This window comes from Misgurnus anguillicaudatus, chromosome 18, assembly GCF_027580225.2.
Source record: "Misgurnus anguillicaudatus chromosome 18, ASM2758022v2, whole genome shotgun sequence".
In the NCBI taxonomy this organism is placed as follows: domain Eukaryota; kingdom Metazoa; phylum Chordata; class Actinopteri; order Cypriniformes; family Cobitidae; genus Misgurnus; species Misgurnus anguillicaudatus.
In genome coordinates, this window is record NC_073354.2 from 25601792 (window position 1) to 25617440 (window position 15649).

At 37.2% G+C, this 15649-nt stretch overlaps 1 protein-coding gene across 2 annotated transcripts in view; it reads right to left on the minus strand.

Annotated features, from left to right (window-relative positions):
- hmcn1 (hemicentin 1) overlaps positions 1–15649 on the minus strand; it is a 107825-nt gene that overhangs the window by 75269 nt on the left and 16907 nt on the right. For both annotated transcript variants that reach the window (XM_055185788.2, XM_055185786.2), the window contains exons 2-6: positions 11754–11824; positions 5788–5946; positions 5378–5500; positions 1720–1891; positions 1227–1333 (exon numbers count right to left, since the gene is read on the minus strand). In XM_055185788.2, the coding sequence (XP_055041763.2) occupies positions 1227–1333; positions 1720–1891; positions 5378–5500; positions 5788–5946; positions 11754–11824 (632 nt within the window). The remainder of the gene's footprint in view (positions 1–1226; positions 1334–1719; positions 1892–5377; positions 5501–5787; positions 5947–11753; positions 11825–15649) is intronic.

Genomic DNA, 15649 nt, shown 5'->3' on the forward strand with positions numbered 1-15649 from the left:
TTGGGGACGCCTCCAGGGGTAAGTGCGTCTGAATGTGTATATCAAATTCAACTAATATAGAGGCTTAACGACAAAGACAGGGTGACATGGGAGCTAGGAAGTATATCGCTATCTGAAATATTGCCAAAGACGGCGTTACAGGGACGCAGGAAGTTTGTCAAGGGAGACGTAGCGTATCGTTCCCTTCTTAGGGAACCACAGTTACATACGTAACCCTAGATGTTTTCATGTGTCAAACACAACTATGCAAAAAAGCATTTTGGTATGAATCAACATTCGCATACAGAAGATACAAGCATTTAAAGCAAACAGTTAAGCACGTGTACTTATAAAGTCTAGAATTTTTATGATATTATCCTACACTACACAGGAAATAATATGGATTTTTTTCCAGAAAACTTTTTGCATGAAATAGATTCAAGCACTTTCAATGGCCTGTATCTATGTATGTATATTTTCAAAAACTTCCCAGGGCCTTGAATTCCCCCCCAGATTCACAAACTAAAGGATTTTAAGGACCTGTGGAAACCCTGGTCATTGAAAATCTGGAACTTCTTTCCGCCTCTTTCATTTCCATTTTGAAAAATGTGCGAGCTTACTTCATCAATTGCTCTGAGATATCTGAGAAAGCCTCTACATATAGATGTACAAATTGCTGTGCAGCATGTTTAATAACAACACAAGCAGCAGTACTCTGATATAATACTAATATAAAAGTATATCGAAGTAATCAGGACAGAAGCGGTTGACAAAAGAGACAGATTAAAACACCAGGTGTTAACTGACATGCGTCTCTCTCATACACTTCTGATCCGGTCGACCAAAAAGCATCTTAATACCAGGTTTAAATGTGCTCTTAGAGACCCCCAACAGTGCGCTGCAAACACAAATCATTCAGGGAAAAATGTTGTGATTTTCTTTAATTGGCCTTTTGTGACTATGGGTACCCTGAAGCAACTCCCTGTTCCTGCCAATCACATTGTGAGCCCAAATCAAAGGCCCACAGCCAGACTTTACATCGTCAACAGAACGCCAATGACTTCACCATACAGCCTTGGCTTTCATAACCCATCCATCACTCTGGGATCTGTCCTCAATCTCAAGATACAAAATAAAGGTAATAACTCTACCTTTCTGGAAATCTACCAGTTACACAGTTAAATCATCTACACAGACAAGAAGACCCGTATATGTGTATTTTAGCTGGCGATAAACCTGTTATTTACCTTTATGGTCCACATTCCTGGTGCTGGATCTTTGAGGTTGAGGACTTTGGCAGAGTTGGGGATGTGAAGGAGCTCAGACAGGCCTTCTTTAATCCCAATGAGTTTTCCTAAAAGCACAAACAGAACATGCATATTAATGGTACATTTATGTAGGCTTGTACGCTGCAAATTTTATTACATTCAACATATATACAGTAAGAATTAAATGTGTAGAATCCATGTGGGTCAACTTACATATAAAATCTCAAAACACTAAAAAAATTCTCAAAAAAATCAAGGGGTTCCAGATTAGAAAAACTATAAAATAACACCATAGGATTTCTCTTATAATTAAAAAATGATAAAAAAAAATAACATAGTTATATTTTAGCTTATTTGATGTAACACCCTTTGCCTTGATTTGTGCAAAAATTTACTTTTGTAGTGCACATTTCAAAGTGTGTTGTTTCTGGAAAGACTGCAATCAGATATCCCACAAATATGTTCTCCTTACCCAGAGAATTTCGTATCTCAATGTTCGGCGCAGGGCCACTTAAGGCAACAGTGACTTCCTTCAGGCTGGGGTCAAAGGGGATCTGCCAGCTGTTAGCAAGCCCATCTTGGTGATCAGTGGAGAGCAAGTGAACTTTAGAGGACTGCACTGCCTCCTCCACCCATTTCAATACCTACAAAAAAGCATTAAAGGTGCAGTGTGTAAATTTTAGTGGCATCTAGTGGTGAGGTTGCGAATTGCAACCAAGTGCTCAGTCCACTGCTCACCTCTTGCTTTTGAAACACATAAGAGAAGCTATGTTAGCCGTCACCGGTCAAACATGTCATAGTTGGAGAAAACTTAGTAAAAAAGTTTGTCCGTTAAGGGCTTCTGTAGAAACATAGCTGCACAAAATGGCAGCTTCCATGTAAGGGGACCCTCTGTGTATATAGATAAAATGTCTCATTCTAAGGTAATAAAAACATAACGGTTCATTATGAAAGGTCTTTATACACCCCTGATAATATAGTTATGTATATTATTTTGCATTTCTGTCAAGAGATCCTTCTAAAAATTACAAACTGCACCTTTAAAGGGTTAGAGTCTGCAGCAAAGAATAGGCAAATAATACTTTATGTGATTATCGCAGGGCTCTGGATCTATACTGCGTAATAACGGGGAGTAAAACGTAAACGTCACACACATGGTTTTGAAATATATGCGAACCACTTGGTCTGACCCCTTGACTGGAGGTCTCTACATCACCACACATTTTTCAGAGTCAGACCCAAATACTTTGAAACACCATGCATGGATTTAAATCATGACAGACATGAGGATTTTTAGGAGAATTCTGGTTTACTTGGTGACCTAGGTCAGATAAAAAACAACTTGCAGAACTTTATTTACATCTAGCTGTCTAGCAGTTATTTTTTATAAACCCTGTAAGATTGCACCTGAACTCAACAGACAATTATCAGCATGTAGGAAAAAAGGAAAATCTTTTGTTTGGAAAAAGGAAAATCTTATTTAATTTTTTGTAATTCTGTATGGTGCAACTAGTAGTGCAGAAATTACACACTTCATCTATGATGTGCTAAACTGATATAAGGAAGTTGCAGTCTGCCCATGCAGGATCTCCATCTATCATTCTAGCTACTGACAGCTGTGTCCTGCTTCTCAGTTTCCTGTGGTGTCAGTAAAGTTGTCACAGTGGTCATGGCACAAACAGACACGATCACAGCTCTACTGTTTTAGCTCCTGTGGTGAAGCTCAATGTTGACAGGTCATTACACCCGTCACTTCTTTAGCCAAACACACATTGATGTGCACATGCAAAGATAAGGTAAATCACCCCAGTCACAAACAAATGATGAGTGTGCCTATTGATAGAGATAAACAAGTGAGAAACTGTCTATTAATCAGCCAAATACTTCTTAGGTACTCAAAACTAGCAAATCTTTTAACCTTCGTGTCATAAGACCAAATGGAAAAAGATATCAAGTGAAAGAGGCAGAAAATTAAAAGTCAGTAAATGATTTTGCAGATGTTAAGTGTTCTTTTAAAAACACTTTGTTTTTTGTTTTTTAATGTGGTTTTTAATATTTACATTTTAGAGCATGACCATATCTTGAACATATATGATATATATGAATTTCCTGCAACATTTAAAAGATTAAAATCTTTTAAATCAAACTGTGAGTCTTAAATGTGTAAGGGCCAGATTTATTAACAGCTTGCGCCAATGCAAACCATCATTTTGGCGTTAAATAACAACTGTCGGGATTTACTAAAAACGCGCAGTGGATGATTAGCGCTGAAAAGGTGTGATCTAGTTATTTTTGTGACTGACCTTCAGAGGTGGAAAGAGTAATGAAATATTTTTCTCAAGTAAAAGTAAAGTTACTTTAATAATATTTTACTTAAGTAAAAGTACTTGTCTAAAAATCTACTCAAGTAAAAGTAAGTCATTTTAACTTTACTCAGAGTAAAAGTTACTTTTTTACAGCGGGGAGAGGTGGAGGATTCTAGTATAGTTCAAAAACGACAAGGGAATATAAATCTCATACTAGTTGTTTTTAATTGTAGGAACATCTTTACAATTAAAGTGCAATAACAAAAAGTTAATAAAATAAAAAGCTTTTTTAAACTAAGAAACTATGGAATTATTGAATGATTTTACATGTGAGTTATGCACTTTTGAAAATGGTCAGCAGCTAGTAAATACAATCACTATAGTAAGGTTGTAATTGATGTATTGCTGGTAACATACATTATTTTATTAAACTATATATAGTTTAAATGAGCATATAATGAGATGAGTGCCATGGCTATATACTTTTGACACGTTTATTGTCTTCTAACTTCCCAGACCTTTATTCTCTCTCTCTCTCTCTCTCTCTCTCTCTCTCTCTCTCTCTCTCTCTCTCTCTCTCTCTCTCTCTCTCTCTCTAGGACATTCTTAAGTTGTGTTTGACTTGACGCGAAGCTGCTAGACCTCGGAAGATAATGCGCATGGTATTAAAACGCGTTGTGCAAATGAGCGGTAAAATCCGGTCGGTAATTTCGTACCCAAAGCATGAATCCTACCTTTCATAGGAATGAAACACTCGCTTCGCGTCAGTGGAAAGTGGTCACTTAAATGACCAGGGGTTTCTATCATAAGATTTGAACTGAGGCGGGTCTGCATTAGCGTGCACCTGTCTCGTCCGTCTCCATGGTTCTTTTTGCGCGGTCCCCCGGCCCCCGCCCATTTACATCCGTTGCGCGTCTGTATCACCTTGCTTTTTTAAAATATTTTTTTACTCAGTAACGGATATGATTTAAAATGTAGCGAAGCACAATACTTTAAATAAAACATACTTAAGTAAAAGTAAAAGTACAGATTTTAAAAACTACTCAAAAAAGTAAAAGTACACCAAAAAAAACTACTCAATTACAGTAACGTGAGTAAATGTAATTCGTTACTTTCCACCTCTGCTGACCTTATTGCATATAAATTTTTAGGAGGTTCCCTTTTAGACGCAAAATTTAGTACTGGTATTTGCACAATTATTTAATGCCGAACAAAAAGCATGTCTTAAATAATTTTGCTCTTGAAATGGCTGCAATTGTAACTGATAGAAAAAGGCTTGGCAGAGATCAGAAAGTCCATGGTACAAGGCAGAGGATTTTTTCCACATATAACAATTTATTTGGAATGCCAGTATTAAAAATATTGTTTGCCAAGCCATGTTGTTTTTTATTTGCTGGAGGAAAGTAAAGAAGAGTCACTAGGAGAAGTCACACAATACCAGATGTTTCAAAAAAATTTTGTCCTCCAGTTCTTTTCAGTGTACTATGGCTTCGTTAGCTGGGATTTTATACCCCGAATTTTTAGCTGCATTGTCCGTGGTGCTGAACTCAAGCACATCAGGCGTTAGTAAATCACAGCACCTCATCAGCTCTGCCTAGTTGCAAGCCTGAACTAATTTGCACTGCTCTTAGTAGATTGCGTTGGTCATTATGGAAATCAGCTGTTGTGCCTGTGTTATTTAATTTGTGCCTTTTTAAATAAATACCCACAGATATTAACACTCCCATTGGTGCGTTTTTTGGAATTGCGCTCTCGCGCCAATTTAGTCAATCTGGTCCCAAGTGTGCATTTGGAATACACAAACATATCAGGTGAGTGTCTCACCTCGTTGACTTGCTTTTTGTCCAGATGAAAGACCTGTCCTGAACTGGTTGAGGCGATCTCTTCATACACCTTATACCCAATATGAGATCTGTCATCACAGTCACCAGTAAGCACAAATACCACCTGTCACATGAATACACAGATTATCAGTAGTATTCCAATAAACATTTTTCATAAACAAACACATTCCAGATCCATTTATATCTTATTGACATGAAATCATTTAAGTACTTACAAACAAAAAATGCTATATAAGTGTTACAGCAATATCAAGACCCAGTAGAGATGGCATAATAAATATGAACTAAATAAATACAACCTAGTAAAGAAATGTACTGTACTGTACAGTAACAGCTAAACAAAACAAATGTGAGTGAGTTGATAGGAATTGAAGTTAATGGTTTTATTACCTGTGATTGTTTCTGCTGAATGAGCTGGAGAACCTCATGGGTCAACCTGTAGTCTTTTGATCGGGCATCAGTAAACACATAAATGTACGACCCTGGTAGAGAGATTTCAAGGGCGATCTTGATGGCTCCAATGCTCATCTCTGGACAGTCTCCACCTCCCTGAAAGGATCAATCATTACTTCTCATTACATCAATATTAATACGCTTCTTGTTATTTATTTTCTTTAAATGGGAACATTATGCCCATTTCACAAGATGTGTCTCAGGTGTGCCTAGAATGTGTCTGTGCAGTTTCAGTATGGGCAGGGCTTTATTTGTGACATCACATTAACAAACAAATCAAAACAGCATGTCTAATGAGACTGCTTTGGTTAAAGGAATAGTCTACTCATTTTCAATATTAAAATATGTTATTACCTTAACTAAGAATTGTTGATACATCCCTCTGTCATCTGTGTGAGTGCACGTAAGTGCTGGAGCGCGCTGCGACGCTTCGATAGCATTTAGTTAGCTCCATTCATTCAATGGTACCATTTAGAGATAAAGTTAGAAGTGACCAAACACATCAACGTTTTTCCTATTTAAGACGAGTAGTTATACGAGCAAGTTTGGTGGTACAAAATAAAACGTAGCGCTTTTCTAAGCGGATTTAAAAGAGGAACTATATTTTATGGCGTAATAGCACTTTTGGGAGTACTTCGACTCGCCTGAAAAGTCTTCTTCTTCTTCTTCCTCTCATAATGGGAGAGGGAGGGTGTTACTGTGCCGAGTCAAAGTACTCCCAAAAGTGCTTTTACGCCATAAAATGTAGCTCCTCTTTTAAATACGCTTAGAAAAGCGCTACATTTTTTCATTTTGTACCACCAAACTTGCTCGTATAACTACTCGTCTTAAATAGGAAAAACGTTGATGTGTTTGGTCACTTCTAACTTTATCTCTAAATGGTACCATTGAATGAATGGGGCTAAGCTAAATGCTATCGAAGTGTCCCAGCGCGCTCCAGCGCTTACGTGCACACACACAGATGATAGAGGGATGTATCAACAATTCTTAGTTAAGGTAATAACATATTTTAATATTGAAAATTAGTAGACTATTCCTTTAAATGGGGGTTTAAAGGAACAGTATGTAGGATTGTGGCCATGGTATTGCAATCACAAAACTTGTGGCTAAAACTGGTACTGCAATCACACAACTGGTGGCCAATACACAAAATGACAACATAAACATCAGTTGAGGGCTGCAACTTTTTAACCACTGTTGTCAGTGATATAAGTATTTGAAATGAAAATGATTTCTTAATGACCTATAAGGGCCATTTTATGATTAATTGATATAAATTTCGTACATACTGTTCCTTTAAAAAGAAGGAGAGGGTGGACTTTTTCATTGTAGGGTTGTTGTGTTCACACACTGCCAACACACATTTATATCGAAACTTCAAACACCTTGTCAAAGTGGATTTTGCATAATATGTGCCCTTTAATACTTAGTTTTCAAATATCTTTGTATTTTCTATAATCTTTCAAAAAGATTACACACAAACACAACAGCAAAACCTAGTCTGAGACGTTTTCATTATTGTGAAGATATTATGTGTAATCACAGGACATCTAGACTCCTCAAAGCCAACCACAACAAGACATGGGCAACCAGCAGACAGCAGTCTGATCTGGTCTTATCATAAAAGTATAGTACTGTATTCTGTAAAGCTTGTCCTATGAGGCGATCATCCCTGCATCTCATGTTGACTTTGGAGCAAAATCTTGGCCCCATTGGACCAGTAATCTTGGCCCCAACTTGAAGGCCCAAACTGGATGCCTTCCCACAGTCCAGTTAGATACAAGCCTTTCTATAAACTGGTAAGGATAAAAGTTTTTTAATGTTTGTATCGATAATAAATGTGTTTCACTCTTGTCTTCACTATGTGTTCCAGAAAGCATGTGTCTGAATGAAACATCTGGAAGCAAGTGAGCTTTGCCTGTCTGTTCCTTACACACACACTTCTTTCAGTGCACCTTATACCGAACAAACCTTAACAGCAAACTCAAACACCGAACAAAAACAAGATTGTAAGAAAGGTTAAGAATGTTCAGATAAGGCACTCTAGTCATTCGTTTACAATTAGTCTGGAAAAGACATCAACAGCAACAGAAAATGTAAATGATTTATCCCTCAAACGCCAATGTTTTGCGCATGAAACACACTCACACACACATATCTAAAGCGAATTTCAAGCCAACGATACTCCTGCTCAACTTCTGTCTTAAAGGAAAAACATTTTTGGTGCCCGTACAATAATGCACTGTATCAGTGTGTCTGCATTTCCTCTTTTTTGGCCTGAACAGCTGGAACGGATGCTAAGAGTCATGAGAAACACGCACATAACGGAAATGTTTTGAGAAGACGTTGCTTCTTTAATGGGATGCCCATGTCAAACCGCTATTATGGCAAATTGCAGCCACACTTACATGTCCAGAAAACATTTACAATTTTTCCAAATGCAATAAATACAATCAAGATAACATCTATATCCACAAAGCACAGAGCTGATTAATCAAAGCATTGTATTTGTCATATATTGTTACACCACGTCCATTATACAGCAAGCAAAAGATTAATGGGTGGATCACACTGGGTACCGAAAAGGGTTAGACACAAATTACACCTAAAGCCTGGAGTACAGTTTGTTTTTGTATGTGTACGCGAATGCGCGGGTCGTCTCATAACCCAAGGGCCCGCAGTTTGGGTAAAGTAATTGTCACTTTATTTGGGGGGGTAAGTTGGGGCAGGTCATTAAAAACAAAATAAAAAACATGTATGTTGCGTCCATTTCCCTAAAGCCTATAATAAATAATTGGGAATATATATTTTCATATTTTATTAGGTTCTTAATAAGGTTAAAATACTTAGCCCTACGTAGCAATGTAACATGCGCAACGAAACTTGATGTCCCCAAAATTTTGTCCTAACGTCACAAAAGAGCCAAGCAGCTCGCACAGCCACAACAACACAAACTGAGAAACAGTGTTGGGGAAAGTTACTTTTAAAAGTAATGCATTACAATATTAAGTTACTCCCAAAAAGTAACTAATTGCGTTACTTAGTTACTTTTCAAGGAAAGTAATGCTTACGTTACTCTTTAGTTACTTTTGCGTTACTTTTTTTGGCTGAGGCTTGATCTCTTTCAGGCCTTGCAGGTGTTTTGTATGACTGAAAAGTTCTGCATTCAGAAATTGCATGTTTCATCACAAAAATGTCAAGCTCTGGTCTGCCATCTTAGTTTCTGACTCAAACTGTTCCCACACAGGCGTGTACGCATAATAATGTGACTACGTTTAGTTTATTCAGTACATCTTTTTTTATCGAATTAATTAAACAAAAAAAAGTAACTTGCATTACTTTTTTGAAAAAGTAACTCAAATATTAATGTGTACATTTAAAAAGTAATGCGTTACTCTACTCGTTACTTCAGAAAAGTAATATTATTACGTAATGCACGTTACTTGTAATGCGTTACCCCCAACACTGCCGAGAAATAAGAGTAAAGATAAAAGACGAGGTGCCGGAGATATTAAGGTCGGGAATTTGTGAATAGAAAATACAAACGCTGCTTTGTAAATGTTGAAAATGTTTATCATTATCCTATCTTGTTATTACTATGACCATGCTGGTTTCTATATTGTTTATAAGCGTATGTTGTTGTTGCCAGTTTTAGGCGGATGTAATCTAATAGTTGTTTCCAAGCACTTTTAGGCTGAAATAAAGCCTCTTTTCATTTACAGTACAAACGCCTAGTATGTCTTTTTGATGGTCGCCGGTGAGGGATGGGTTGTAAAAATAGATACAGTGGTGCAGGCTGGGGCGCAGGGGCGGGCCAAATAATTTCATAAAAGCGGGACCCGGGGGTTGGAAAAAAAGCTGACCCACGCATTACTAACGCAAACGTATGCGCACGATGAAATGCACAGCCTAGCAGAGCATAGTTTATTTGACTCATAAGTGTACACAAATGTGTGACGCATGCACATTGCGACAAAATGCAAGACATACAACATGGTAACATACAACATTCTCCTCTACAGTACATGCATGCATGACCTTCTGTACGTGTAAAGAGTATAAACACTATATATGTATAAAGCGTATAAACTGAACTATACTTTGAGCTTAAGTCACACAAATAATACAAATAATTTTAGATATGACCCTTTTGTGCTCATAAAGTCAGTCTTTGACACGTATTAACAAAAGCAGCACACTTTGCTTAAAGGGGACATATCATGAAAATCTTCCTTTTTTACGTTTAAGTGCTATAAATGGGTTCCCAGTGCTTCTATCGACCTAGAAAATGTGAAAAAGAACACCCAGTAACTTAGTGTTGGTAAACCATTCTCTGCAAGCATGCGAAAAATAGGTAATTGAAATTTGGCTCCCCTTGTGATGTCATAAGGAGATAATACCGATCCTTAATCTGCACTATCCAACCACAGCACTGCCATTTGGTGCAGAGATCAGCTCATTTGCATTTTAAAGGACACACCCAAAAACGGCACATTTTTGCTCACACCTACAAAGTGGCAATTTTAACATGCTATAATAAATTATAGGGATGCACCGAATCCAGGATTCGGATTCGGACGAATACTGGGCTTTTTGACGGGGTTCGGGTTCGGCCGAATCCTTGATTTTTTTCCCACCGAACGAACCCTAGGCTTGCGCTACGCTGGTCGACGTCACGCGGCGGTTGAGTACACACATCGGGTGCTGACGTGGAGATGAGCTTTTTTTTCCGGTGAGCCTTAGGGGCTGGACACACCAACACTTTTAAACGCAGCTGAAAACGCCTTGAGGACGCCGAATACCAGCTGTTTTTCAACCGAGCGCTTGGTAGCTGTGATGCTTCAGCTGTGAGCCGGTTGGTTGCTGTGGTAATGTCCCGCCCCTCCTCCACTGTAATTGGATGGTCGTGTGAAAACTGACATTGACGAGCGGAGCTTTTCACTCAAAGTTGAATATTTTTTAACTCTCGGCGTTCAGCGCGGAAAAAACCCGAGCGCCAGTTTTCAGCGCGAAAAAAACCGCTAGCTGCTTGCTTATTGGAAAAACAAGCATGTTGCAACGCATCGCTTTCATTATGCATAGGCTTATGATAATTGTCAAAATAGTTTTTCCAACTTGTCATCCTGGCATAATGTTGCCTATCCTTTTTTTACAGTTAAAATTAAATAAAATGAAAAATACACTGCTGTGGACATTGTTTATTTCATTAATGTGTTTTACTGTGTTAATGGAATAAGGATGCAAGTAGGATTCGGTATTCGCTTTCGGTCGAATCTTAAACAGTGGATTCGGTATTCGTCCGAACCCAAAAAATCTGGATTCGGTGCATCCCTAATAAATTATCTATATGGTATTTTGAGCTAAAACTTCACATATGTACTCTGGGGACACCACATATTTATTTGACATCTTAAAAAAGTCTTGTGAAATGTCCCCTTTAATACGGGGCGGAGACTGACTTTATGAGCACAAAAAGTATTCTCTTTGCCATGAAATGAAGACTGAACCACAGTAATAATGTGGACAATTTTAAAAATGTCTTTATTGTCTTTCTGGGACTTGAAAGTTGTGGGGACTCAGAAAGTTCTTGATCTTTAAAAATATCTTAATCTGTGTGAAACAATGTAATTAATGACTAAATTTTAATTTCAGGGTTGAACTACAGATTAGTCTTAATTTTGAAACAGTGGATTTTAGATTTTAGTTTAGAAAAAGTTTGAAAGTTTAGCAGTGGATATTCTTTGCTGAATACATTACAACCAAAACTGAAGTCTTCATTTGACTGTTTAGATGTGAACTCTGCAGGAGTTGTTGGAGTGAATCTGGATCCATATGAACACATGCTGTCCCTGTCAACAAATATGTGAAGATCAATAAACCCCATGTGCAGTGCATGAACTTACCTGGACATAAAGCTCCCTTAGCTCATACTGGAACTTCTTTGGATCTGTTGTTATTGTAATAGGTCCAATCTCTGCAGAAACATAACAAATGCTATTAGAGGCAAAAATGTAAGCTGTTGGATCTCTGTCAAATGACCTTTTTGTTTCAAAGATTGAAATGGTTTCTGTTTGGTCTAAACAAATGCCAAATATTTGTGCTGGCAGCCTGTGGCGGATATCTAGGGTCAAGAGTCACAGTTGAACTAGAGTGACAGGGAACTTCCTGTTTAGTGCCAAAATGTTTGGGTCGCAAAGGCACAGTAAGTAATAAATTTGGAGTGAAATGTTTTACATAGTGTAGGGTATGAAGCTGTATGTACATCAACAACATGAACTTGTTTGCACCATAGTTCAGAATCCTTGCTTCTCCTGAAACACACAAGATCAAATCCTACTGGGGTAACACAGATGATTAGGTTTTGCACAAGTCCATGTCAGCATCAAAAACAGTCCAACTACAGGGACCAAATATTTGGATATTATGAAATGTATGTCTTTCACTCACTTTTGTTATACTGATATTGCATGTTTTTGTAAATCAGAAAACAACACCTAAAAAATTAAGGGGCTCAGACTTTTGGACCCAACTGTACATTAAAGGGATTGTTCACCCAAAAATGAAAACAATGTCATTAATGACTCACCCTCATGTTGTTCCAAACTCGTAAGACCTCCGTTCATCTTCAAACACAGTAAAGATGTTTTAGATTTAGTCTGAGAGCTTGTTGACCCTTCATTGAAAATGTATGTACGGTATACTGTCCATGTCCAGAAAGGTAATACAAACATCATTAAAGTAGTCCATGTGACATTAGTGGGTCAGTTAGAATGTGTTGAAGCATCGAAAATACAAAACAAAACGAAATTACTTCCGCATCTGTTGCGAAGTGCATGCACGAGACTAAAGTGTAAAGTGACACGGATGACGTGTTATCCTCAGAAATGTTTGTGCAGGTTTTTTTTTTCAAACTTACAGCGTGCGTCTCCCTCAGACTGTAAACGAAGCCCGGGGGAAAAAAACAGCTGGGGCGCACCAGATAACACGTCATCCGCGTCACTGCAGTCACTTGACTTTAGTATCGCGTATGCGCTCCACAACAGACGTGAAAGAGAAGACAATGCTGAATAAAGTCATAATTTTTGTTATTTTTGGGCCAAAATGTATTTTCAATGCTTCAACATATTCTAACTGACGCACTGATGTCACATGGACTACTTTAATGATGTTTTTATTACCTTTCTGGACATGGACAGTATACCGTATGTAGATTTTCAATGAAGGGTCAACAAGCTCTCAGACTAAATATAAAACATTTTAAACTGTGTTCAGAAGATGAACAGAGGTCTTACGAGTTTGGAACGACATGAGTGTGAGTCATTAATGACATTATTTTCATTTTTGGGTGAACTATCCCTTTAATCACTAATGCTGAAGTCAAAAGGGACAGAAGCAGATCTAAAATTGGGGTTTCACAAAAACACATCAATCATTTACATATTGTAAATGATTGATGTGTTTTTGTGAAACCCCAATATTTAGTGGCACATCCTTTGCATTGAAATATTTGCAGGCACAAAGTAAAAAATGGTAAAACCATCTATTCAATGCATTAATATGTCATGTGATTTTTGGCGTTATCACATTAAAAGAAATTCATGTTATAAGCAAAACGATTATAATTGAAATATGTATTGTAGATAACATATAAAACAACATCTTCGCCTCACAGCAGCACATGCAGACTTGCAGTTTAATAATCACACAAGGCCATTTACTGTAGCAATTTTGATTACAGGATTCATTAACCCAGCATGCTGTGGTGGGCAACCCTGCTGGGTCTAACTGGCAGTGGCTCGGCTATAAAAAACAGCCTGTTCTTATTATGTTGTCATCTCCATTCACATCAGACGTTCTCCTTCATAATAGGAAAGACCTTATAACTCAGGTATGCTTTTCTGTCAGCATCGTGAAGTCACTGCATCATGGTGCCCTTTTGTAAAAGTCAGATGACATCATACTTTGTTTAACTGCTTTCTTTTAAGGTTTGATGATCGGTTAATTTATAAAACATGTTTTTTTTCTTCAAGAAAGCATACAAAGTCACCCAAAGGTAGCTTTAATGCCAAGTCAACACCATAATGCTGTGTTGTGTACACTGTAAAAAAATGATATCACATCAACATATATTTTTATCTTACTTAACAAATTAAGTAAAATACTTTCAACTTGGTTTTATAAGTTATGTCAACTTATCACAAGTCAAAATTTGAATTGCTGCCTTTTTTTTACAGTGAACATATACACTTAAACAAACTGCAAATGTATTCTCTAGAATCAATTCAAAAGCTCCTAAAATGATAATGCAAAGACGTCAGGAAGCTCAATGGTGTAAAAAGCTTGCTTGACACCAGAAATTACAGGGGTTGAGCAAGAAAGAGCTACTGACACCCTTTTGAAGTACCTCTTTAGCTGTCTCTAAAGGAGTTGTATCCTTTTTGCATAAATTAGGCACAATTTTCTATATTAGTCTTTTGGTTTATTTGAATTGCAAATAACTTTATGCTCTAATATAACTTCTTAAAAAAACTATACAGAAATGCTTGCAGAACTGACATTTCTCTCACAAGAGATCATATCAAAATGTTTGGCAATATGAAAACCCTTGAAGTGAAGAATAAAAAAGCAAGTGATCAAAGCCATGTTTAGGAGCGAGGGGAAAATAATTTTGACTGCTGTGCATGGGACTGGCTTTCAAGTGAAAGCTTTCATGAATGGAAAAATGGACAGGGCTCTGGGAAATAACTTTTGATTAATGAGTTTTATCTTTGCAGCATGAACACTGTTCTTCTTTACTGTTTTTGGACCTAAAAGTGGTGCTAGACTTAAAGGAAACTGGTTGTGAAAGGTTAAAGAAACAAAGAAATGGTGATGTGTTGGCCCTAAATGCCATTCGTATTAGGACACGTTCAAAGAGGAGAATTTGTTTTGTTTGCCAGTCAATTCAGAAGACCTTTAGAAGTAGCATTGATATTAGGTAATAAATTGGAAATCATGTTGAATAAGAGAGAGTGAAAAACTTTTTTATTCTTGAAACAGAAAGATTTCAAAAGAAAGAAAAAGCTATTTTTTAAAACCCTTTGATTTTAGGTCAGCTTAGATCATTCAAAGGAAGCAGTCAAGACGTTTTCTCATAACACGTAGACATGTGCTTGCAGTCAGCACTAAAGAATGACGACAGATCTTTTTAAACACTGTAAGCACGCTACATGCTCATTTCATGTTTCACTTACAATCTTTTAGGTGTAATTTTATGAGGTATCAAAACTTTCCTTACAGGGTTAAAAGGGTCATTGCACTGTGAAAACACTGTTTCAGTTTTACATTCCTTCACAGTGAAAAAATAGCTGGAAACAGATTCCCATTCTAACTTTTTGAATGAACAAAGCAAAGCATGGCATGGCACGACAAATTATTTTTTTATCAGCGCTGCTATGTGACTAATATTTCCCCAATAATAAGATGGTTGTCTAAATGCTTACAAAGAGCCTGAACACATTGGGAAACAATCCAGATCAGTGTAGAGTCTAGACCAAATAAATATTTGAGAATCGCACAAGCAAGCAAACAAGCAAGAAAGCAAGAAAGAAAGAAAGAAAGAAAGAAAGAAAGAAAGAAAGAACCAGCTTCAGCCAAAGAGGCACAAGAGAGATTATTACACTAATGGCCTTACATATTTTTTCATATCTTGCATGTTCTCTCTATACATTAAACCCTTTTTAATAATGTTAAAGTGCTCCTTACCAAAGGCCAAATCATTTAACCAAAGCTTGTCCATCTAAATTAAAATGACATGGAC